At 56.7% G+C, this 18,888-nt stretch overlaps 1 protein-coding gene across 1 annotated transcript; it reads left to right on the top strand.

The window, feature by feature from the left end:
* The first annotated feature begins 1,763 nt into the window (after nt 1–1,763).
* Nucleotides 1,764–9,892, top strand: DLL1 (delta like canonical Notch ligand 1). Its single transcript, XM_040239093.1, has 11 exons — nt 1,764–1,829; nt 2,019–2,315; nt 2,973–3,033; nt 3,264–3,521; nt 5,213–5,273; nt 5,911–6,041; nt 6,138–6,307; nt 6,422–6,638; nt 7,668–8,463; nt 9,057–9,174; nt 9,267–9,892. Exons 1-11 carry the CDS (start codon nt 1,776–1,778, stop codon nt 9,270–9,272), a joined length of 2,169 nt encoding a protein of 722 aa, XP_040095027.1. The 5' UTR covers nt 1,764–1,775; the 3' UTR covers nt 9,273–9,892.
* The last annotated feature ends 8,996 nt before the right edge of the window (nt 9,893–18,888 follow it).

Raw genomic sequence — 18,888 nt, 5'->3', positions numbered from 1 at the left:
GACAGCCACGCGAGCGACACACACCAAACTCACTTTTTACCAAGCAGAGGGAGACCGAGGGGGTAATACCCAGGAGAGAGGGGCCGGAGACCCAGGAAAGGTGGCGGAGGCCGCGAATCGCGCCCAGAAGGGCGTGTGTGTGTGTGTGTGTGTGTGTGTGTGTGTGTGTGTGTGTGTGTGTTGGGGGTGGAGGGGGGGCGGCGGTTGGAGACGTCAGGATCCCCGGCGCTACCCGGACCCCGCCCCCAGCGGCGGCCGACCCGTGAGAGGACACCCCGAGCTCGAGGAAACGGGGTCCCCGAGGGAGCCGCGCTCACCTCTGCGTTTCCAGACGCAGAGTCGCTGTCCGGGAGGCGTCTGGGTGTCAGAGCTTCCCAAACTTCCCGAAACTGCCGTTGCCCTCTGGCCACCCTCTGCCCACCGCTCACACCCTCCCCTCCCTGCGCCCGGGTCCCCCGCCCCGGAGACTCCTCCTTAGGAAGAGACTGCCCGGGCGGAGGGGCGGCCCGCCGGGGACTGGGCTTCCGACTTCCACTCCCCTCCCTGCACCTCCCCCCCCCACCCCCCCGCAGGACCCGGCCGCGGCCGGAGAGGGGACGGAGGCGGGCGCCGCGGCGACCGGAGGGTTCCCAAGGCCGGACGCGGCCTCACCCGCCGGGCTGCTCTCGGCCGGGCCAGGGCGCAGCGCCGCCCCCGCGCGTCCCGGGCCTCGGCGGGCCTGCGGCCGGAGGGCAGCGCCGAGGAGCCCGGGCGGCGGCACCCGCCTCGGGCGCAGAGGGGATTCTTGCGGTGAACGTTTTGCAGGAATGTAAATGAGTGCGTTTCGGGCGGCGGGGGCTGGGGGCGGGGGCAGGGGAGGACCAGGGGCGGGGAGGGTGGGGGCGGGGAGGAGGGTTGCACATTTTACAGCTCACTGACCATTTGGCGATCCATTGAGAGGAGGGTTTGGAAAAGTGGCTCCTTTGTGACAGCTCTCGCCAGATTGGGGGGCTGCTCATTTGCATCTCATTAGCTATGCGGGCGGCCAGCGGGATATAAGGCGGCGGCGCCGGGAGAGCCCGAGCCCCTTCGCGCCCGCGGAACCCCGGCCGGTGCCGCACTGGACTCACAGCCCGGCGCGCAGCTTCCGCCTCGACCCGGTCCGGGACCCCGGGCGTTGACCTGGATGGCATTGGCTGGGTCTCCGGGAAAGACTCGGGTCCAGGGCGCTCCCGGGACCGCCGCCCCCGAGTGAGCCGGCCGGGCCGATCCTGCTCCACGGCCCCGGATTACCGCCTCGCGCGTGGGATTTCCAGACTGCAGCTCGATAAACGGACTCGCAAGGAGCCCTGCAGCTCGTTGGGAATCGGGCTGAATATCTGGACGCTTTCTCTCCCCTCTTTCTTTCTTTCTTTCTTTTCCCCTGCCAACAAGCTTGAGACAAAACCAGGAAGCAGACGACCCCTACCTACTTGCGCTTTGGAAGAGAGGGGGAAACCGAAAGTTGCCGCGCCAGGAGCTGCTTTCCGGAGAGACCCCCCGCCCTTTTCTCTCGCGCATCCCCGGGATCGCTGTCGCCTCCGCAAGGCGGACCTAAGGAACCTGGGCCTCCGAAAGAGCCGGAGCCGGACCCTTCAGGAGAGAAGTCCGGATTATCTCGGCCCGAGTCAGAGCGGCGGCGCTTTCCTGCCGAGCTCCCGGGGACACCTTCCTCCCCCAGCGTCCCTTGACGACTTCGGAAGACAAGGCGGGGGGGTGGGGGACGCGAGGAGAGCCAGCGCCGCGGGCGGTGCACCATGGGCGGGCGGTGCGCCCTGGCCCTCGCCGTACTCTCGGCTTTGCTGTGCCAGGTAATAAGCCACGCGGGATCCCCGGGCCGCGCCGTCGAGTAGGCTGTCAGCCGGGCGCCCGCCCCGGTGGCCTGTGGCGTCGGGGGGCGGACCCCGGGGAGCAGGCCACGCGGGGGGCAGTGCCCAGGGCAGGACGCGGCCGGGCGGGCTCCCCGCGCCAGGCGCCCCACGCCCTCGGCTCGCCCGCAGGTCTGGAGCTCCGGGGTGTTCGAGCTGAAGCTGCAGGAGTTCGTCAACAAGAAGGGGCTGCTGGGGAACCGCAACTGCTGCCGCGGGGGCGCGGGGCCGCCGCCGTGCGCCTGCAGGACCTTCTTCCGCGTGTGCCTCAAGCACTACCAGGCCAGCGTGTCCCCCGAGCCGCCCTGCACCTACGGCAGCGCCGTCACTCCGGTGCTGGGCATCGACTCCTTCAGCCTCCCGGACGGCGCGGGCGCGGACCCCGCCTTCAGCAACCCCATCCGCTTCCCCTTTGGCTTCACCTGGCCGGTGAGCGCCGCACCTGCGGGCGCGGGGCGGGCGGGGAGGGCCGGGAGGCCCCGGCGCGGCGGGGGGCGCAGGGCGGGGGGGGGGCGCAGGGGGGGCCGGGCCGGTGGGCGCCACGCTCTGCGGGGCCCTGGGGCGCCGCCTCCACGCCCGGGTGACTTACAGCCGGTGGCAGCGGCGAGGGGGTGTTGCGCGGGGTGACAGCCAGGGTGGAGTGAGGCGGAGAGGCCGAGGACCCGGGACATTTCCGCGTCCGGTCTGCGCGCCGAGCCGCGGAGCTGAAAGGGCCCCTTCGCGTGGGAGCGTCCCAGCTCCGCAGCTCCCGGACCGGCCGGTTGGCGGTCGCCCTTGCAGCCTGGCAGGCCCCAGCGCCTCTCCTGGCTCCTTCCCCAGAAGACTGCACACAAGCCCCTCCAGCCTGCTCCGCAGTCTTCTTTCTTTCCTTCAAACGCGATATCCTGTATTAACAGGCTGAAAAAACATATCAGGAAACCACTCTTTGAAAGTTGTTCCATATGCTTAAGGAAAGTGAAATCAGGCGAGAGAGGCACACAGACCCTCCCCTGGACACGCTGCGAACAGATCTGCAGCCACTGGGCTGCCCGGAACCCTCTGATTCTTCTGTAAACAGTTCTGGTCTGTCTTCTGTTCTTCCTCCAGGGAACCTTCTCTCTGATCATTGAAGCTCTCCACACAGATTCTCCTGATGACCTTGCGACGGGTAAAGACAACCCCCCCAGACTCCTAAGCTGTGTGAGCTGCTTCCCTAGTTAGTATGTACTTGGCTTCAAATCTTCCCGGAAACGAGTGTCTACACCCTTCATTCTGCCAGTTCCTCTGGGAGGTCCAGGAGAAGGGTTAAGCTTCCCTGCTTGGCACCCTTTCCTTCTCCCCAGTTCCCCAAGCCTCGGGGTTCTCGGCCAGAACCCACGGGGCGCCCTCTTTCTGCAGAGAGCCCAGAAAGACTCATCAGCCGCCTGGCCACACAGAGGCGCCTGGCTGTCGGGGAGGAGTGGTCCCAGGATCTGCACAGCAGCGGCCGCACAGACCTCAAGTACTCCTACCGCTTTGTGTGTGATGAGCACTACTTTGGGGAAGGCTGCTCCGTCTTCTGCCGCCCCCGAGACGACGCCTTCGGCCACTTCACCTGCGGGGAGAGAGGGGAGAAAGTCTGCAACCCTGGCTGGAAGGGCCAGTACTGCACAGAGCGTGAGTCCCAGACAGGGAGGCCCCGCCCTCAGCTCGCTCCCCCAGGCCTGCACTCCTGAGCAGGGGGGCATATTCTCGGGGCTGCTGGGATCCTGCGATTTTAGCCCCAGGGAGACGTTCTGGGGGGAGTGGAAACTGGGCCAGGGAGCCAGAGAGATTAGCTGAGACCTCACAGTCAGCCCGAGGCGGGCTGGGGTCGACTCAGACGTTGTAACTTCCGCAATGGGAAGCTGCCTTTCTTAATCAGGGAGGATTTTGGACACAGGGCCAGGGGTCAGGAAGTAAGCCAAAGGGAAGGGAGGGAGGAAGGAAGGGAGGAACAGAGAGGAGGCTGTGTGCAGGGCATGCTTTGACCAAAGGAGTTCTCTTTGCGAGACAGCGTCTCATTGAAGAGTGCTTCATTCTCTCCAGAGTTGGTGTGCTCGGCCTCTCTGCAGAGCCAGTGTATTTAAAAACATCCCACTGTTTGTGACGGTTCCCCCTGTGGGGGACGTGAGCCTGCTAGCTCTGCCTGGGGAGGGGCCCGCTTGCCCGGCTGTGGGGTGCTCGCAGAGCACGCTGCCCGGGAAGGAAATGCCTTCACACGAGTGACGCCGGCCCTGCCGGCCCACAGCTCTGTGTTCTCACAGGCGCAGGCTGTGGGACTCCTGGGCCTAGTTCAGCTGGACCCCAGGGGCCTCACTGCCCCCCCCCCCGACTCCAGGTCTCCCCAGAGCCGGGTGGGGAGCCCCCCAGAAACCCCAGGGCGTCTTCCTCCTGCCCAGAGCCCAGGAACCTTCTCCTGTAGGGTAGAACCTCTCGCTGGGAGGTGCACTCTCTCAGTTCTGACTTGGTCCTGCCTCCAGTGTCAGGGCCGCTCAGCCCCCGCAGCTTTCGGCTCCTTTGAGCTCGCCTTGGCCCGAGCTGGCTCTGTTGTCCTGAAAACTTGTGGGGCGGCTCGTTAATGAGTCTCCACTCCAGGAGAAGGAAGCCAGCCCGGAGCCTCAGCCACCAGGCTCCCCCCCTCTCCGGGGACCTCAGGCTTGCCTGCTGCCTCCCTCCTGGCTACCCGCCCTCTCCTTCGCCGTGGGGTAGCCATAAACTTAAACTTTTTTCTTCTTATTCAAACACTGGAGTCTCTCCCTGCCCCCAGCTCGCGCGTGCCATCGATTAGATCTCCCCGGGGATAGGCGGCTGGGACACATGCCTGTTCCCATTGGCGGAAGGGTGCACGTGCGTGTGTGTGTGTGTGTGTGTGTGTGTGTGTGCGCGCGCATGCTAGGGGTGTGTGTGAGGGGTGGGGCATGGGGTGTGCGGGGAGGCTGGTATTGTTGCACTGGGGCAGCTGCTGGGAGAGAACAGACAATAGAGCAGCTGTCTCGCCCTGGTACTCTGCATGCCAGCTGTCCACCCTTATCTACACGCACACTTTCTGGGTATTAAGAGGTGGAGCTTTGTGCATAGAATTGGGAAGTGGGGGAGGAGGAGGGGGAAGGACTTCTGACCCTCTCTTAGAAGAAAAGGGGCCTGTGGGGGTGGGGGCTTCCGAACTCTTTTGTCCTTGAGCTGCTGTGTTAAGAAGAATGCTCCTCTCGCTGAGTAAAGTCCGATGCCAGGGCCGGCGGGCTCACTGGCTTGCTGGGCACAGCTCGTAGCCCCCTCATGCTGAAAGCACTCTGGCGGGCTTGACCCTGTGCCTTTTCCTCCTGCAGCCATCTGTTTGCCAGGGTGCGATGAGCAGCACGGATTTTGTGACAAGCCAGGGGAATGCAAGTAAGTTTGCAAAAGTTGCATTTTTCTTTCTTTTTCTTGTTGTCCTTTTACACCTAGTGTGTTAGCAAAGTGTCTCTAGATGATCCTTTGAAAAACTTAGGTAAGATTAGCTATTCGCGGGATGGGGAAGCTGTTTTTCTGGTGTTTCTACTTAACACATACCTGGACAGTTTTTGGATCAAAGTAGTCATTCACCTACGGAGAAGGCAGTGGCACCCCACTCCAGTGCTCTTTCCTGGAGAATCCCAGGGACGGGGGAGCCTGGTGGGCTGCCGTCTGTGGGGTCGCACAGAGTCGGACACGACTGAAGCGACTTAGCAGCAGCAGCAGCAGTCATTCACCTAAGCTGCTCAGTGGCTGTGGAACTTACAGATGAGATTTTAAAAGAATTGGCAGAGAAAAGGAGAGTATTTAGTAGGTTAGAATCACCTAGAGATGCTGCCCTGGTTGACCCTCACACCCAGAGTCAGACCCTCTGAGGCAGGACGGAGCTGTCCTTGGGGTTTAGAGACCCCAAGGGCCGCCCAAGCCTCGCGAGGATCCGCAGCGCTGATGCTGTTGGAGGTGGCGTCTTGTGCTCGGGGAAGGGGTTGTGTGAACCCAGCAGCAGCGTCCCCTGACCCTCCTCTCTCCTCAGGTGCAGAGTGGGCTGGCAGGGCCGGTACTGTGACCAGTGCATCCGGTACCCAGGCTGTCTGCACGGCACCTGCCAGCGGCCCTGGCAATGCAACTGCCAGGAGGGCTGGGGGGGCCTTTTCTGCAACCAGGGTAAGCATCTGCCCCCGCAGCCGGCCTGCCTGGGCTCGGTCACAGGCGAGGACGTCTCCCGCACCTCTCCTCCTCTCTCCGTCTAAACCCTTGCAGACCTCAACTACTGTACACACCATAAGCCCTGCAGGAACGGGGCCACCTGCACCAACACGGGCCAAGGGAGCTACACGTGCTCGTGCCGGCCTGGGTACACGGGGGCCACCTGTGAGACAGAGGTGGACGAGTGCAGCCCCGGGCCTTGCCGAAACGGAGGGAGCTGCACGGTGAGTCCAGCCGCCGCGGGCTGTCCCACCGGGCCGGGAGCCCTGGTCTGCGGCAGACTGTGTGGGTCCTTGGGAGCGACTAGGAAAGCTTTCTTCGTCTTCTCCGTTACTCAGGACCTTGAGAACAGCTACTCCTGCACCTGCCCACCCGGCTTCTACGGCAGGGTCTGCGAGCTGAGTGCCATGGTGTGTGCCGACGGCCCCTGCTTCAATGGGGGCCGGTGCTCTGACAACCCCGAGGGCGGGTACACCTGCCGCTGTCCTGGGGGCTTTTCTGGCTTTAACTGTGAGAAGAAGATGGATTCCTGCAGTTCCTCGCCTTGTTCCAACGGTAAGGGGGCCGCCTGACCCACCTGAGACTTTGTCCAGGGGTCCACATTGATGAGAAGCGTGTGGCTTTAGTTTCAAGCTGAGTTCAGGGTCTCAGAAGCCCTTTTGTCTGAACAATGAGAAACTTCACCAAAGTCTTATCCCTGAGTCTGGAAACACCCAGGGAGCTAGAAAGGCAGGCAGGAGTGTTCCTTCCCTGCAAGACCTGCTTGGGCGGAGATGCAGTGACTCGATTGCAGTCCTGCGGCTCCTCAGGTGCTCGAGACCCTAGGGTCCGTGGGTCCGCCCTCACGACAGCCCAGCCGCTGCACGTTTGGGGGCCAGCCCAACTCGGCTTGGTCTCCAAGCAGAGCCGGCTGGTGAGGCTGCGTGATCTCAAGTGGGAGGGATGCCCCTCGGAGACTCATGGGTGGGGAAGCTGGGCCCAGACAGTCTGGACCATCTTGGGCGCTTCTGTGCTGGATGTGGCTGTGGACAAGAAAGGAGTCATCTTGCTTTGCTCTCCGTGTGCTCCACAGGCAGTCCTGGGGTCAAGCTCTCTCTCCGGTTTGTTTCCAGCCATTGAACCAATAGAGCATTGGAAGCTTCATCTTTAGAGAGGAAAAATAGGGAGGGTTATCAGACTTGGCTCTGGAAAGACAAAAACCCATCCCTAGCCCCCTCCCTGCCTTCCTTCTTTTCTCTTTCTGTTTCAATTCTTGCTCTTCACTAACTGAAACCACGGCAAGTGCACCATCCTCTTTAAGCCTTGGTTTCCTCATCTGTGAACTGGGTCCTCTGCTGGCTTGCTGTGAGGATGAATTCAGCAGTGTAGGCGAAGCGCTTTGCTCGGTGCATGTCAGGAGGTGTCAGCCTGTATTTTTTACGTACTTTGCGGGTTTTGACCAGAACCCCGCCCTTTGCCCACCCCTGCCGTGGGCTGGCATCTGTCTGGTCCCCCGCCTCTGCTCTGGTGTGTGGCCCGGTGGCAGGGGCAGCAGGTGCTCCAGGATGCCCCCAGTGACGAGCTGCTGCCCTGTCTGTGTCCCAGGTGCACAATGCGTGGACCTTGGCGACACTTATGTCTGCCGCTGCCAGGCCGGCTTCTCTGGGAGGCACTGTGACGACAACGTGGATGACTGTGCCTCCTCCCCGTGTGCCCATGGGGGCACCTGCCGGGACGGCGTGAATGAGTACTCCTGCACCTGCCCCCCCGGGTACACGGGCAGGAACTGCAGTGCCCCGGTCAGCAGGTGTGAGCACGCGCCCTGCCACAACGGGGCCACCTGCCACGAGCGGGCCTTCCGCTACCTGTGTGAGTGCGCCCAGGGCTACGGGGGACCCAACTGCCAGTTCCTGCTCCCCGAGCCGCCCCCAGGCCCTGTGGTGGTGGACCTCACAGAGAAGTACGTGGAGGGCCAGGCCGGCCCGTTCCCCTGGGTGGCCGTTGGGGCGGGCGTGGTGCTGGTCCTCACACTGCTGCTGGGCTGCGCCGCCACGGTGGTCTGCGTGCGGCTGAGGCTGCAGAAGCGCCGGCCCCCTGCAGAGCCCTGCCGGGGGGAGACGGAGACCATGAACAACCTGGCCAACCGCCAGCGGGAGAAGGACATCTCTGTCAGCGTCATCGGGGCCACGCAGATCAAGAACACCAACAAGAAGGCAGACTTCCACGTGGAGCCCAGCACGGAGAAAAATGGCCTCACAGCTCGAGACCCCACCGTGGGCTACAACCTGCTGCAGGGCCTCAAGGGCGCCACAGCCACAGCGGAGCCCCATGGCAAGCACGATGCCAAGTGCCAGCCCCAGGGCTCTGCGGGGGAGGAGAAGGGCACCCCGACGCTCAGAGGGTGAGTGCTTCGGCCTGAAGGGGGCACATGAGGAGGCCAGCTGGTCAGGGGGCCAGCTGGAGAAGGTGCCTCGACACTCAAGGAATGGGCAGAACAAGCTGGGCAGGGGGGGCCGGCTGGAGAGGGCACCCCGACACCCGAGGGACGGGCAGGACAGGCTGGGCAGGGGGGCCGTCCCGGGGAGGACACCCAGTTGCCCGGGGGAAGGACAGGCTGGGCCGGGGGCCGTCCCAGGGAGGACACCCAGATGCCCGGGGGATGGGCAGGCTGGGCCGGGGGCCATCCCGGGGAGGACACCCTGACACCCGGATGCCCGGGGGAAGGACAGGCTGGGCCGGGGGCTGTCCCGGGGAGGACACCCAGATGCCCGGGGGAAGGACAGGCTGGGCCGGGGGCCATCCCGGGGAGGACACCCAGATGCCCGGGGGAAGGACAGGCTGGGCTGGGGGCCATCCCGGGGAGGACACCCAGATGCCCGGGGGAAGGACAGGCTGGGCCGGGGGCCCAGCTGGGTGTGTTCCTCCCAGCTTTGGTTATTTTCCTGTTCACAAATGTGTCCACGTGTTGACTGTGGCTCTTTAATTTCCCTCTAGTGGAGAAGCGTCTGAAAGAAAAAGGCCGGACTCTGTGTACTCTGCTTCAAAAGACACAAAGTACCAGTCGGTGTACGTCATATCCGAGGAACAGGACGAGTGTGTCATCGCAACTGAGGTCAGAGCGGGCTTGCGGGGCCCGCCTGCGGCCGGGGAGCCAGAACTGGGCCTCCGACCGCGCTAACCTCCCGCGTCTCCTGGGCCCTCTAGGTGTGACGTGGAGGTGACGGGGCAAGTTCCGTTCCTGCAGAACAAGGAACTTCCGAGGTGTTACGATGCTGCTGGGAGGAGCGGACGTGCTCCTGACTGCTGCTGGAAGCCAGGTCCTCTTCCTGCCGGGGCAGCGGGCGCTCCCGCAGCCGCTGCTCTGCCTCTAGGACGTTCCCATTGCACTATGGACAGTTGCTTTTAAAAAATATATATTTAAGTGAATGGACTTGATCACCACGCGAGAAGCACACACTGCCTGAAGTGTGTATTTTGGATCCTTATGAGCCAGTCTTCTCTTGAATTAGAATCACAAACACTGCCTTTATTGTCCTTTTTGATACTAAAATGTGTTTTTCTAGGTGGAAAAAATGTGCGTTATTTTTTGGACTTGTAAAAATATTTTTCATGATATCTGTAAAGCTTGAGTATTTTGTGATGTTCATTTTTTATAATTTAAATTTTTGGTAAATATGTACAAAGGCACTTCGGGTCAATGTGACTATATTTTTTTGTATATAAATGTATTTATGGAATATTGTGCAAATGTTATTTGAGTTTTTTACTGTTTTGTTAATGAAGAAATTCCTTTTTAAAATATTTTTCCAAAATAAATATTATGAACAACATCCAGAGGTGTGCTTACTCACCCCTCCTCCAAGCAGACCTGTGATCACCCACACTCATCTAAGACCCTGAGGACAGACGCGGCCTCTGCTCTTTGGGTAGTTTCGTTGGATTGATGGTGAGCAACTTCCCTTGCTCCTTTGCCCCTCAAAGAGCCCTCCAGGAGTTGCCATCAGGACGAAGAAGGGGCAGGTGCCTTGCTGCGGACTGTCTTGCTACTGGCAGCCCCTGGACTCCAGGGCAATGTGGGGCCCGAGTCCCTGAGCCTCCTGTCTGGGCAGAGCCAAGAACCTTGAAGCTGGTCACCTTCCTCCGAGCCTTACTTTCATCAGGACTGGAACAAGCCTCATTTTGGATTAAATACCTGTGAAGCACTTCAGTGTTGCCATGGCAAAAGCTTTTGGTCCTAGAATACGACTTACCTATCCGTTTGTTTGTGGGTTTATTTGTAGTGAATTCAGCCACAGGACAGACAACAGCACGGACAGATACCCTGTCTTCCTGAGTGGTCGGCCGCTACCTGCCAGGTGCCTGCTCCTCCTGAATTGTCTCATGGATCCCCCAAGAGCTCCGTTGTGGCTTCCTTCGATAGCCAAGGAGACAGAGGCTTGGGGTGTGGACTTACTTGGGGCTGGTCAGGGGCAAAGTGGATTCAGATCTGGGCATCTGGCTCCAAACCTGAGTGCCACCTTTGTTTGTCACAAACGCAGCTTCTTGTTGAGAGTGAGATGGGAGTTGACAGACTCCCAGGGCTGGAGCAGTTCGGTGGTTCTGAAGGATCTGTGTAGATTGTCAGCTCTCTAAGACAAGTTACTGTTGGGGAGGAGTGGTTTATTTCTGGGGTTGGAGGGAACAGTCAGAGGGAAGAGGTTGCCTTTGCCCAGTGACCATGATGAATTTGTTTCTGGACTCTTCCTACGGAGGATGGTCAGTCTTCAAGCCCACCCTTGTGCATAGAGGATGGAGACCAGGAAGCTGCCTCAGGCCAGACAGAACCCAGAAGCCACCTGGCTGGGGCTCCTGCATCTAAGACACAACCCCATCCATCCCATCACTCTGGCTGGTTATTGTGGAATAACTGCTCAAGGACGGACTCCAGCAGAGTGACCTCATCCACGGAGAGATGTCAGCATCAGGCCCGAGTGTGGCCAAGGAAGACTTAGGCTTCTAAACCTCCTCTGCCTTCAGACTACCCCCTGCTTCCTCTAAGGGGTAGCAGCATATTCTGGAATAAGTGAGGTCACCAAGGTTTCTTTCAACAGTCTACAGGATCTGGTGAAAAAGTGGGGTAGACTCAGTCCCGTTGACTCGTGTTAACCTGGAGTCATTCATAGCTTCCTCTCACCTTCAGAAGTGACATGACTTGGATAATAAATGCATATCTATTTTCAAGAATATGAAATTTTCTGGGATTCTTGTGAAGTCCATTCCATGAAAGAACCTCCATGTACTTAAAAGTAATCTCACTTTCATCTTCCCCACCTTCTAGTAAAATCAGGGAATAAATTCATCTCTTATCTGGGCAAACAAGTAACCTGACTGAGAGCGAACTGGAGACTTAGAGACGCAGCTTCCGAATTGCCAGCTGTCTGGGCACATGTTTCCCTGGGTCCCTTTGAGTCTGACGTTTTAATTTGACATTTAACCAGATGGTCCCTCAGCTTTCAGGGTTCATGTCATTTGCAATGGGAAACTTAGGGACATTGATGAAAAGCATCCATATAAACACGTGGGTATTTATAGATCAGCTGCGATCCGCCACACAAGCAACGCCCAGCATGATCAGCCTTGGGCCCGTCCTCCAAGGAGACCGCTGGGAACCAGGCAGGGAGGAGCAGTGACAACTGAGACAAGGAGGTGAGAAGGCGGGTCCCTGCGGCAGGGGTGAAGCTGGCGCTGGACCTGGGTCTCGAGTTCGGAGGAGCACCCGAGCGTGGGTGATCCCTGCCCAGGGGCCCACCTGTAGACCTCAACCCCACGTTCCACATGCCACCTTCTGGGGCTGTGGTGAGACCAGTAAGTAACGTGAGGCTCACATACGTTTCTTTGGCCTTTTCCTTTAACTTTTCATACGGACATACTTTTGGACGTACAGAAGTGTTGCAAGCGTAGCACAGAGTTCTCATTAGCCGGCGGTTGTCGCACCCATCCTCCTCCTACTGATCCATCGTCTCTGCAGTGACGGGCGGTCCCTTCCCGTCCGCAGTGTAGACGCTGCTGTTATTCTTATTCAGAGGCTCACAGGCCGTTGCTGCCCAGGGTGGGGTGGTTCCCGTTCCTGCTGGCTCCTCGGCTCACCCCACGTTTCTGGGTGTGTCTTACTTTCAGGCTCACAAACCCTCCTGGCTCGGCCCTGGAACCAGCTGCTCTTAGTAACCCTGGTTTCTCACGTGTGTGTTTGTGAACCTGAAAGCAGTCAGTGGCTGAGATGCAAATAGTACAACCTGCGATCAAACCCCAAACTGGCCCAGGAGAGAGTGAAACCCACACACCTGCTCTGTGTCGTTGAGCAGTCAGCCAACAACACCCTTGTTCAGTCGCTCAGTTGTGTCCGATTCTTTGTGACCTCATGAACAGCAGCACGCCAGGCTTCCCTGTCTTTCACTGTCTCCCAGAGTTTGCTCAAGTTCATGTCCCCTGAGTCGGTGATGCCATCCAACCGTTTCATCCTCCGCCACCCCCTTCTTCTCCTCTTGCCCTCAGTCTTTCCCAGCATCAGGATCTTCTCCAATGAGCTGGTTCTTTGTATCAGGTACCAAAGTATTGGAGCCACAGCTTCAGCATCAGCCCTTCCTCCCAGTGGATATTCAGGCTTGATTTAGGATTGACTGGTTTGATCTCCTTACTGTCAAGGGACTCTCAAAACTCTTCTCCAGCTCCATAGTTCAAAAGCATCAAATCTTCAATGCTCAGTATTCTTTATGGTTCAGCTTTCACATCTGTACATGACTACTGGAAAAACCATAGCTTTGACTATAAGGACCTTTGTTGGCAAAGTGATGTCTCTGTTTTTTCATACACTGTCTGGGTTTGTCATAGCTTTTCTTCCAAGGAGCAAGTGTCTTAACTTTGTGCCAGCAGTCACCATCTGCACTGATTTGGGAGCCCAGGAAAATAGAATCTGCCATGTTTCTACTTTTCCCCCTTCTATTTGCCATGAAGTGATGGGACCAGATGCCATGATCTTGTTATTTGAATGTTGAGTTTTAAGCCAGCTTTTTCACTCTCCTCTTTCACCTTCATCAAGAGGCTCTTTAGTTCTTCTTTACTTTCTGCCATAAGGGTGGCATCATCTCCACACTTGAGGTTGTTGATATTTCTCCCAACAATCTCGATTCCAGCTTGTGCTTCATCTAGCCCAGCGTTTCTCATGATGTACTCTGCATAAAAGTTAAATAAGCAGGCTGACAATATACAGCCTTGACGTACTCCTTTCCCAATTTTAATCAGTCTGTCATTCCATGTCTGGCTCTAACTGTTGCTTCTTGACCTGCACACAGGTTTCTCAGGAGGCAGGTAAGGTGGTCTGGTGTTCCCATTGCCTTAAGAATTTCCATGTTCTGTTGTGATCCACACAGTCAAAGGCCTTAGTGTAGCCAATGAAGCAGAAGTAGATTTTTTTTTAATTCCCTTGCTTTCTTTATGACCAAATGGATGTTGGCAACTTGATCTCTGGTTCCTCTGACTTTTCTAAACCCAGCTTGTACATCTGGAAGTTCTTGGTTCATGTACTGATGAAGCCTAGCTTGGACTTTGAGCATTACTTTGCCAGCATGTGAGATGAGCCCAACTATGTGGTAATTTGAGCATTCTTTGCATTGCCTTCCTTTGGGATTGGGATGAAAACTGACACTTTCCAGTCCTGTAGCCCCTGCTGAGTTTTCCAAATTTGCTGGCATATTGAGTGCAGCACTTTCACAGCATCATCTTTTAGGATTTGAAATAGCTCAGCTGAAATTCCATCAGTTCCACTAGCTTTGTTCATAGTGATGCTTCCTAAGACCCACTTGACTTCAAACTCCAGGATGTCAGGCTCTAGGTGAGTGACCATACCATCATGGTTATCTGGGTCATTAAGACCTTTTTCGTCTACGTCTTTTTCAACACCATTGAGGAAGTATTTTGCCAAGAAAACTGAACTTGAATCTGGTCAGACGTCTTGATCTAGTTACCAGTTTATGCAAGTTCAGGGGGCTGAGGACACAGTCAGGACATCACTAGGATCTACTCAGCAAAAGGAGAAAGACCAGGGAACCCACAGATTAGAAGCAATTTGGTTAAAAAACAGTTTAAAAAATTCACAAGCCACCTGGATGAATGTAAATGCCGATTAGGCGTTTTAATGATATTAAATAGCACTTGTAAATGTTTTAGATGTGAGAGCTCATTACTGCTACGTTGAACAGAGGAGGGTACTTAACTTTTAGAGGAAATGCTGAAATATTATGGATGAAATAATACTATGTCTGGGATTTGCTTAAAGACAACGAGAAAGGTTGCTGGCAATGGGCAGGGAGCCCGTGAGACAAGGAGCCCGGCAGTGGGCAGCAGTGGAGCGGAGCGGGTGTGCAAGGGGCTGCACTCTCCCCCTGTGCACGGGCAGGGACCCTCCATGGCGGAAGCGTTACGATGACTAGCTCAATGGTGTGTGTGACACTGTCTCTCGTAGAGGTGTGCGCACTGCACAGAGGTCTTGAGGGAGCCTTTCTGTCTCTGACGAGAAGCCTTGTGAGACCAAATGATCGAACCCAACAGGTAGAGATGCAACGGGTTTCCTCAGGGCTTTCGGGCCAGACCCAGGCTCTGCCCTCACCGGCCGGGCTTGGAGATGGTCTGTGCTGCTGAGCAGTGATGCTCTTCCTCGGGCAGTTCTGCAAAGACCCTGCTCTCCATGCGGCCCCGGAGGCTCCCAAAGCACAAACCAAGAACATTGCTCCTGCTAAAACCAGCTAATGTCTTCCGGCTGCTTTTAGCATGATCTGCACAGACCTACCTTGGCCTGTTGTCTCAGTGTGACCCGCCTCCTGAGGGTCTCTCTGCTCCCCTTTACACTGTCCTCTCCGTGGTCCATTCAGCTTGCAGCTCTGGCCACTCTGGCGGCTGGACATGGCTGTGCACTGCCCGCCCCCCTGTCCCAAGCCTCCACCGCCACCTCCCACCTGCAGGCCCTCGAGCTGGCAGCACCCTGGCTAGCAAGAAACCCACTGGGCCGCCCGCCAAGGCCCCTGGGCTGGCGCAGCGCTGCCCTCCAGCCAGCCCGCAGCTGAGGTGTGTGAGCAGTGCCTGTGGGTGGCACGTGTCCCGGGGCCAGCCAGGGCTCTCCCTGCCTCCAGGCCCACCGTGGAGCTTGAGCGAGTGCTGTCGTGTGTAGGCACACTCGCCCGCATGGGAGGGAAATGTATCTGAGTCGTGAGGACTGGTCGGGACAGAGGTTTTATTCCTCCTACTGTCACTGGTACTTTGGGACCACAGCATGAAGCCAAACATAGATATTATCTGAGGGGGAGACTATATTTCTTTGTTTTTATACAAATAAGTGGTCACCTGGTCACAAAAATGTGCTATGAGGGTATTTGCTTGGTATCCAGCAAACAAAGCCATTATGCATTTGGTAATTTCTCAGGGTATGAATTCTGCAGAAAAAGTGTAGGGAAGTTAAGTATTTTTCCTAAAGGGCAGCTGGGTGTCTACAGAAACATCAAGAAGAGTAGGGCTGGAACTTGGGCTGAGCTTGGGCCTCGGATGTGGGGCGTGCAGGTGTCCTTCTGCTGACATCACGCCTCTCGTGACAAATGTAGACACCCAGTGCACTCAGCAATGTCAGGCGTCTGTCATTTGGAAGTGACTCAGAGGCAAACTTCCTAAAGATGGTGTGTGTCCAGGCAGAATATGAGCATTTCCCCCAGAACAACCTTGAATGATACCCATTTGCTCAAATAAACATCTCCATCTTGGAGACACCTGGCTGGCTGGCCTCACCCTGGGAGGTGCGGCTGATGTCATGCTTGCGTTTTCTTACTAATAAAACTTGAAAAACAACACTCTACCTTTTTCATCATTCTCGTTTCTTAAGGAAACATCCACTGCCCCACATCTGGCTTCTCTGATTCCATATTCTGGAGCTGTTGCTAAGTCACTTCAGTCGTGTCCGACTCTGTGCGACCCCACAGACGGCAGCCCACCAGGCTCCCTCGTCCCTGGGATTCTCCAGGCAAGAGCACTGGAGTGGGTTGCCATTTCCTTCTCCAATGCATGAAAGTGAAAAGTGAAAGTGAAGTCGCTCAGTCGTGTCCGACTCTTAGCGACCCCATGGACTGCAGCCCACCAGGCTCCCCCGTCCATGGGATTTCCCAGGCCAGAGCACTGGAGTGGGCTGCCATTGCCTTCTGCACATTCTGGAGATTACAGTCTTAAAAGAAACGAGAATGGGGTCCCTAAGGCGCCAGCATGACGCAGTGTTTAAAAAGTACGGCAACACAGATTCCGGGGCTTCCTTTTCTAACGCACACAAAGAGGCAGTGAGGTGTGGGTGGCGGCTGTCCCGACAGGGAACTGGACCAGGGTAAGAGGAGAGTGTGCACAACTGTCACGGGGCTCGTGTGGGATCGGAAGACTGGCTGGTCTGGCAGCAGGTTGTTGGGGTGACTGCATTTTCTTGTGATGTGACCTCTGAAAACCCCGGGAATGTCCAGTGGGAAGAAGCATGAAGATCTAGAACGCTATGAGGTCCAGTTTGAATTCTCTGCCATCAACTCCTGCTGGCGGCGTCTGCGCTCTGTACACGCTGGGTTTTACCTCTAATGTGCTCACATCAATATTAGCAAAAAGTTAGTAAATTTTTAAGTTAACTTGGATTTTAACATGACTGGATCAGAAGGGATAACGTGCTCGTCTTGGACACTTGGCGGGAGGCTTCATGAATGTGAATTCCCCTGCGGAGATGGAACTGGCAGAGGGTCTCTGCTGCTTTTAGGGCGCAGGAGTGCCGCGCACGGCTCTGGCCAGTCTCAAGGCACCTCCCCTGGTACAGAAGTGACCTGTGACGTGCTCTCGCAGCATCAGCGACATTTCCATGGTCCCCTCGGGCTGTGCTCCTGCATCTCAAGTGGGAGGCAGTACCTTCTGTGTTTGCCACTCACAGACGCACGGCCTGAGCACATGACTCCAAGAATTAGAGTGGAAGCCCGGGACTTGCAGCTTCCAGCGCTGCCTTAGAAGCTTCGAAACAACGTGAGAATAGAAAGTCAAGTTAAGTGCAATATTTAAAAGGGCATACTTATGAGTGGAAAACATCCAAAATTCAGGAGGAGTTTCAGTTAAGGTGAAAAAGGCAGGTGAGGTCCCTTTCTGTTTCTCTTGACAGAAAGGGAAGAGAGAAGGAGGCTGGTGAGCCTTTGCGCTGCTGTCCGGGCCAGCAAGAGGGAAGGGTCCCAACTGCACGATCCTGGCTTGGCAGAGTCATGGGCACTGGGCTGTGGGGTGCAATCTGACTAGGAGACGCGGGGTGAGGGGTGGGGTCCCCGACACTCTGAATGTAGCAACAGCCCCTCTCGGCCATTCCTGCGTCCTCAGAGGAGGCGCTGCCCTTGGTCCCGGTTTTCAGGCCTTTCTGCTGACTCTCACGCTGTTCTGATGGCATAAACTTGCTTCCCAGCCCCAAGGGGACTCTGTGGAAGGCAGGGCTCTTCCATGTGACTGAGGAAGGGAGGTGGGCTCTGTCCTCCACGGCGTGTGGCGAAGCCACCTCGTGAGTCAGTCCTGGCTGCGCTTCCCTGAATGGATTTGCTGTGTCCCCAGGAGAACACACTGATACTAACAAACTGACCCAAACAGAACTTGGAGTCTATGTGCTCACCTTTCCCTTCCTGCTCATTCCAAAGCCAAGGGTGCTATTTTTATTTACCTACTGTTCCAGGTGACCTTTGGGTGGCTCCCTTCTGACAGCCTGGGAGGTGTCCCCTTGGGTGTGAGGTGGCAGGACCCTCCTGGGCTCCAAGGCGCTCTTCTGTCCTCAGTGGGATGAGCCTGGCAGTTGGAGGAAGACTGTTCTCCTCAGCTGTGCCCGCATACACTTGCTCTCCCCATTTGTAGATATCTGATGGCTGTCGGTCTAAATAATGTTTCAATGAACATCTTTGTACATAAACGCTTGTGATTGCGTCATTTATTCATTATGATAAATTTCTAGACTTGAAATTCATTCGCCAGAGGAAATTAACACTTAAAGACTCTAACCGTCTATAAATTTCCAGTAGAAAATTTGTACTGATTTATAATCGCGCCAGTTCTTCACCAGCAAAATGAATCATGATTAAGAAATTAATTCCCCAGTTTGATTAGTGAAAATAGTGATCAGAATTAATCTACTTTATCTGTTCAGCGGTGGCACCTGTTGTCCACAAGGAGGGCCTGCTGCATGTTGGGTGTTTCATAGACATTTTAAAGGGTGGAATAGTTCCTTCCTTTTCCCATGACCCAGAAAAGTCTCAGGTTCAGTGAAGGGCCAACAGGCCAACCACGAGCAGTGAGTGCTGGCGTCCTGGGAGAACATCCCTTCTGCAGACCCTCCCAGTGTCTTTACAGTCTGCAGTCTGTGTGGCTTGCATTTTCTTCATAGGTGGGTGTACTTTTGTCTTAATTTTTCTAAACAACCGTATTTGCAATATAATCAATATGTGATATGGTAGACACACGGGAGAGCCGCTGTTGCGTGAGTTTGGAGAAATGTGCCCGTTTACGAGCATAGCTGCACAGGCAAGATGGAGGGCCCGCACGCCCGTCACCCCGAAGGCTCTGTGAAGAACCTCTGCTTTGGCTCAGCTGACTCCAGTAACAGAGGTGGGGCAAGTTCACGCATGTGAACAAGTTCACTTGTCCTTGGTGTGCGTGCTGGTCCTTGGTGTGGGTGCCGGCCCTTGGTGTGGACGCTGGTCCTTGGTATGGACGCTGGTCCTTGGTATGGACGCTGGTCCTTGGTATGGGTGCTGGCCCTTGGTAT

Source organism: Oryx dammah, unplaced genomic scaffold, assembly GCF_014754425.2.
Source record: "Oryx dammah isolate SB20612 unplaced genomic scaffold, SCBI_Odam_1.1 HiC_scaffold_4, whole genome shotgun sequence".
Taxonomy (NCBI): domain Eukaryota; kingdom Metazoa; phylum Chordata; class Mammalia; order Artiodactyla; family Bovidae; genus Oryx; species Oryx dammah.
Note: the sequence above shows the minus strand (reverse complement) of the source record. Positions and strands in the feature narration are given on the sequence as shown.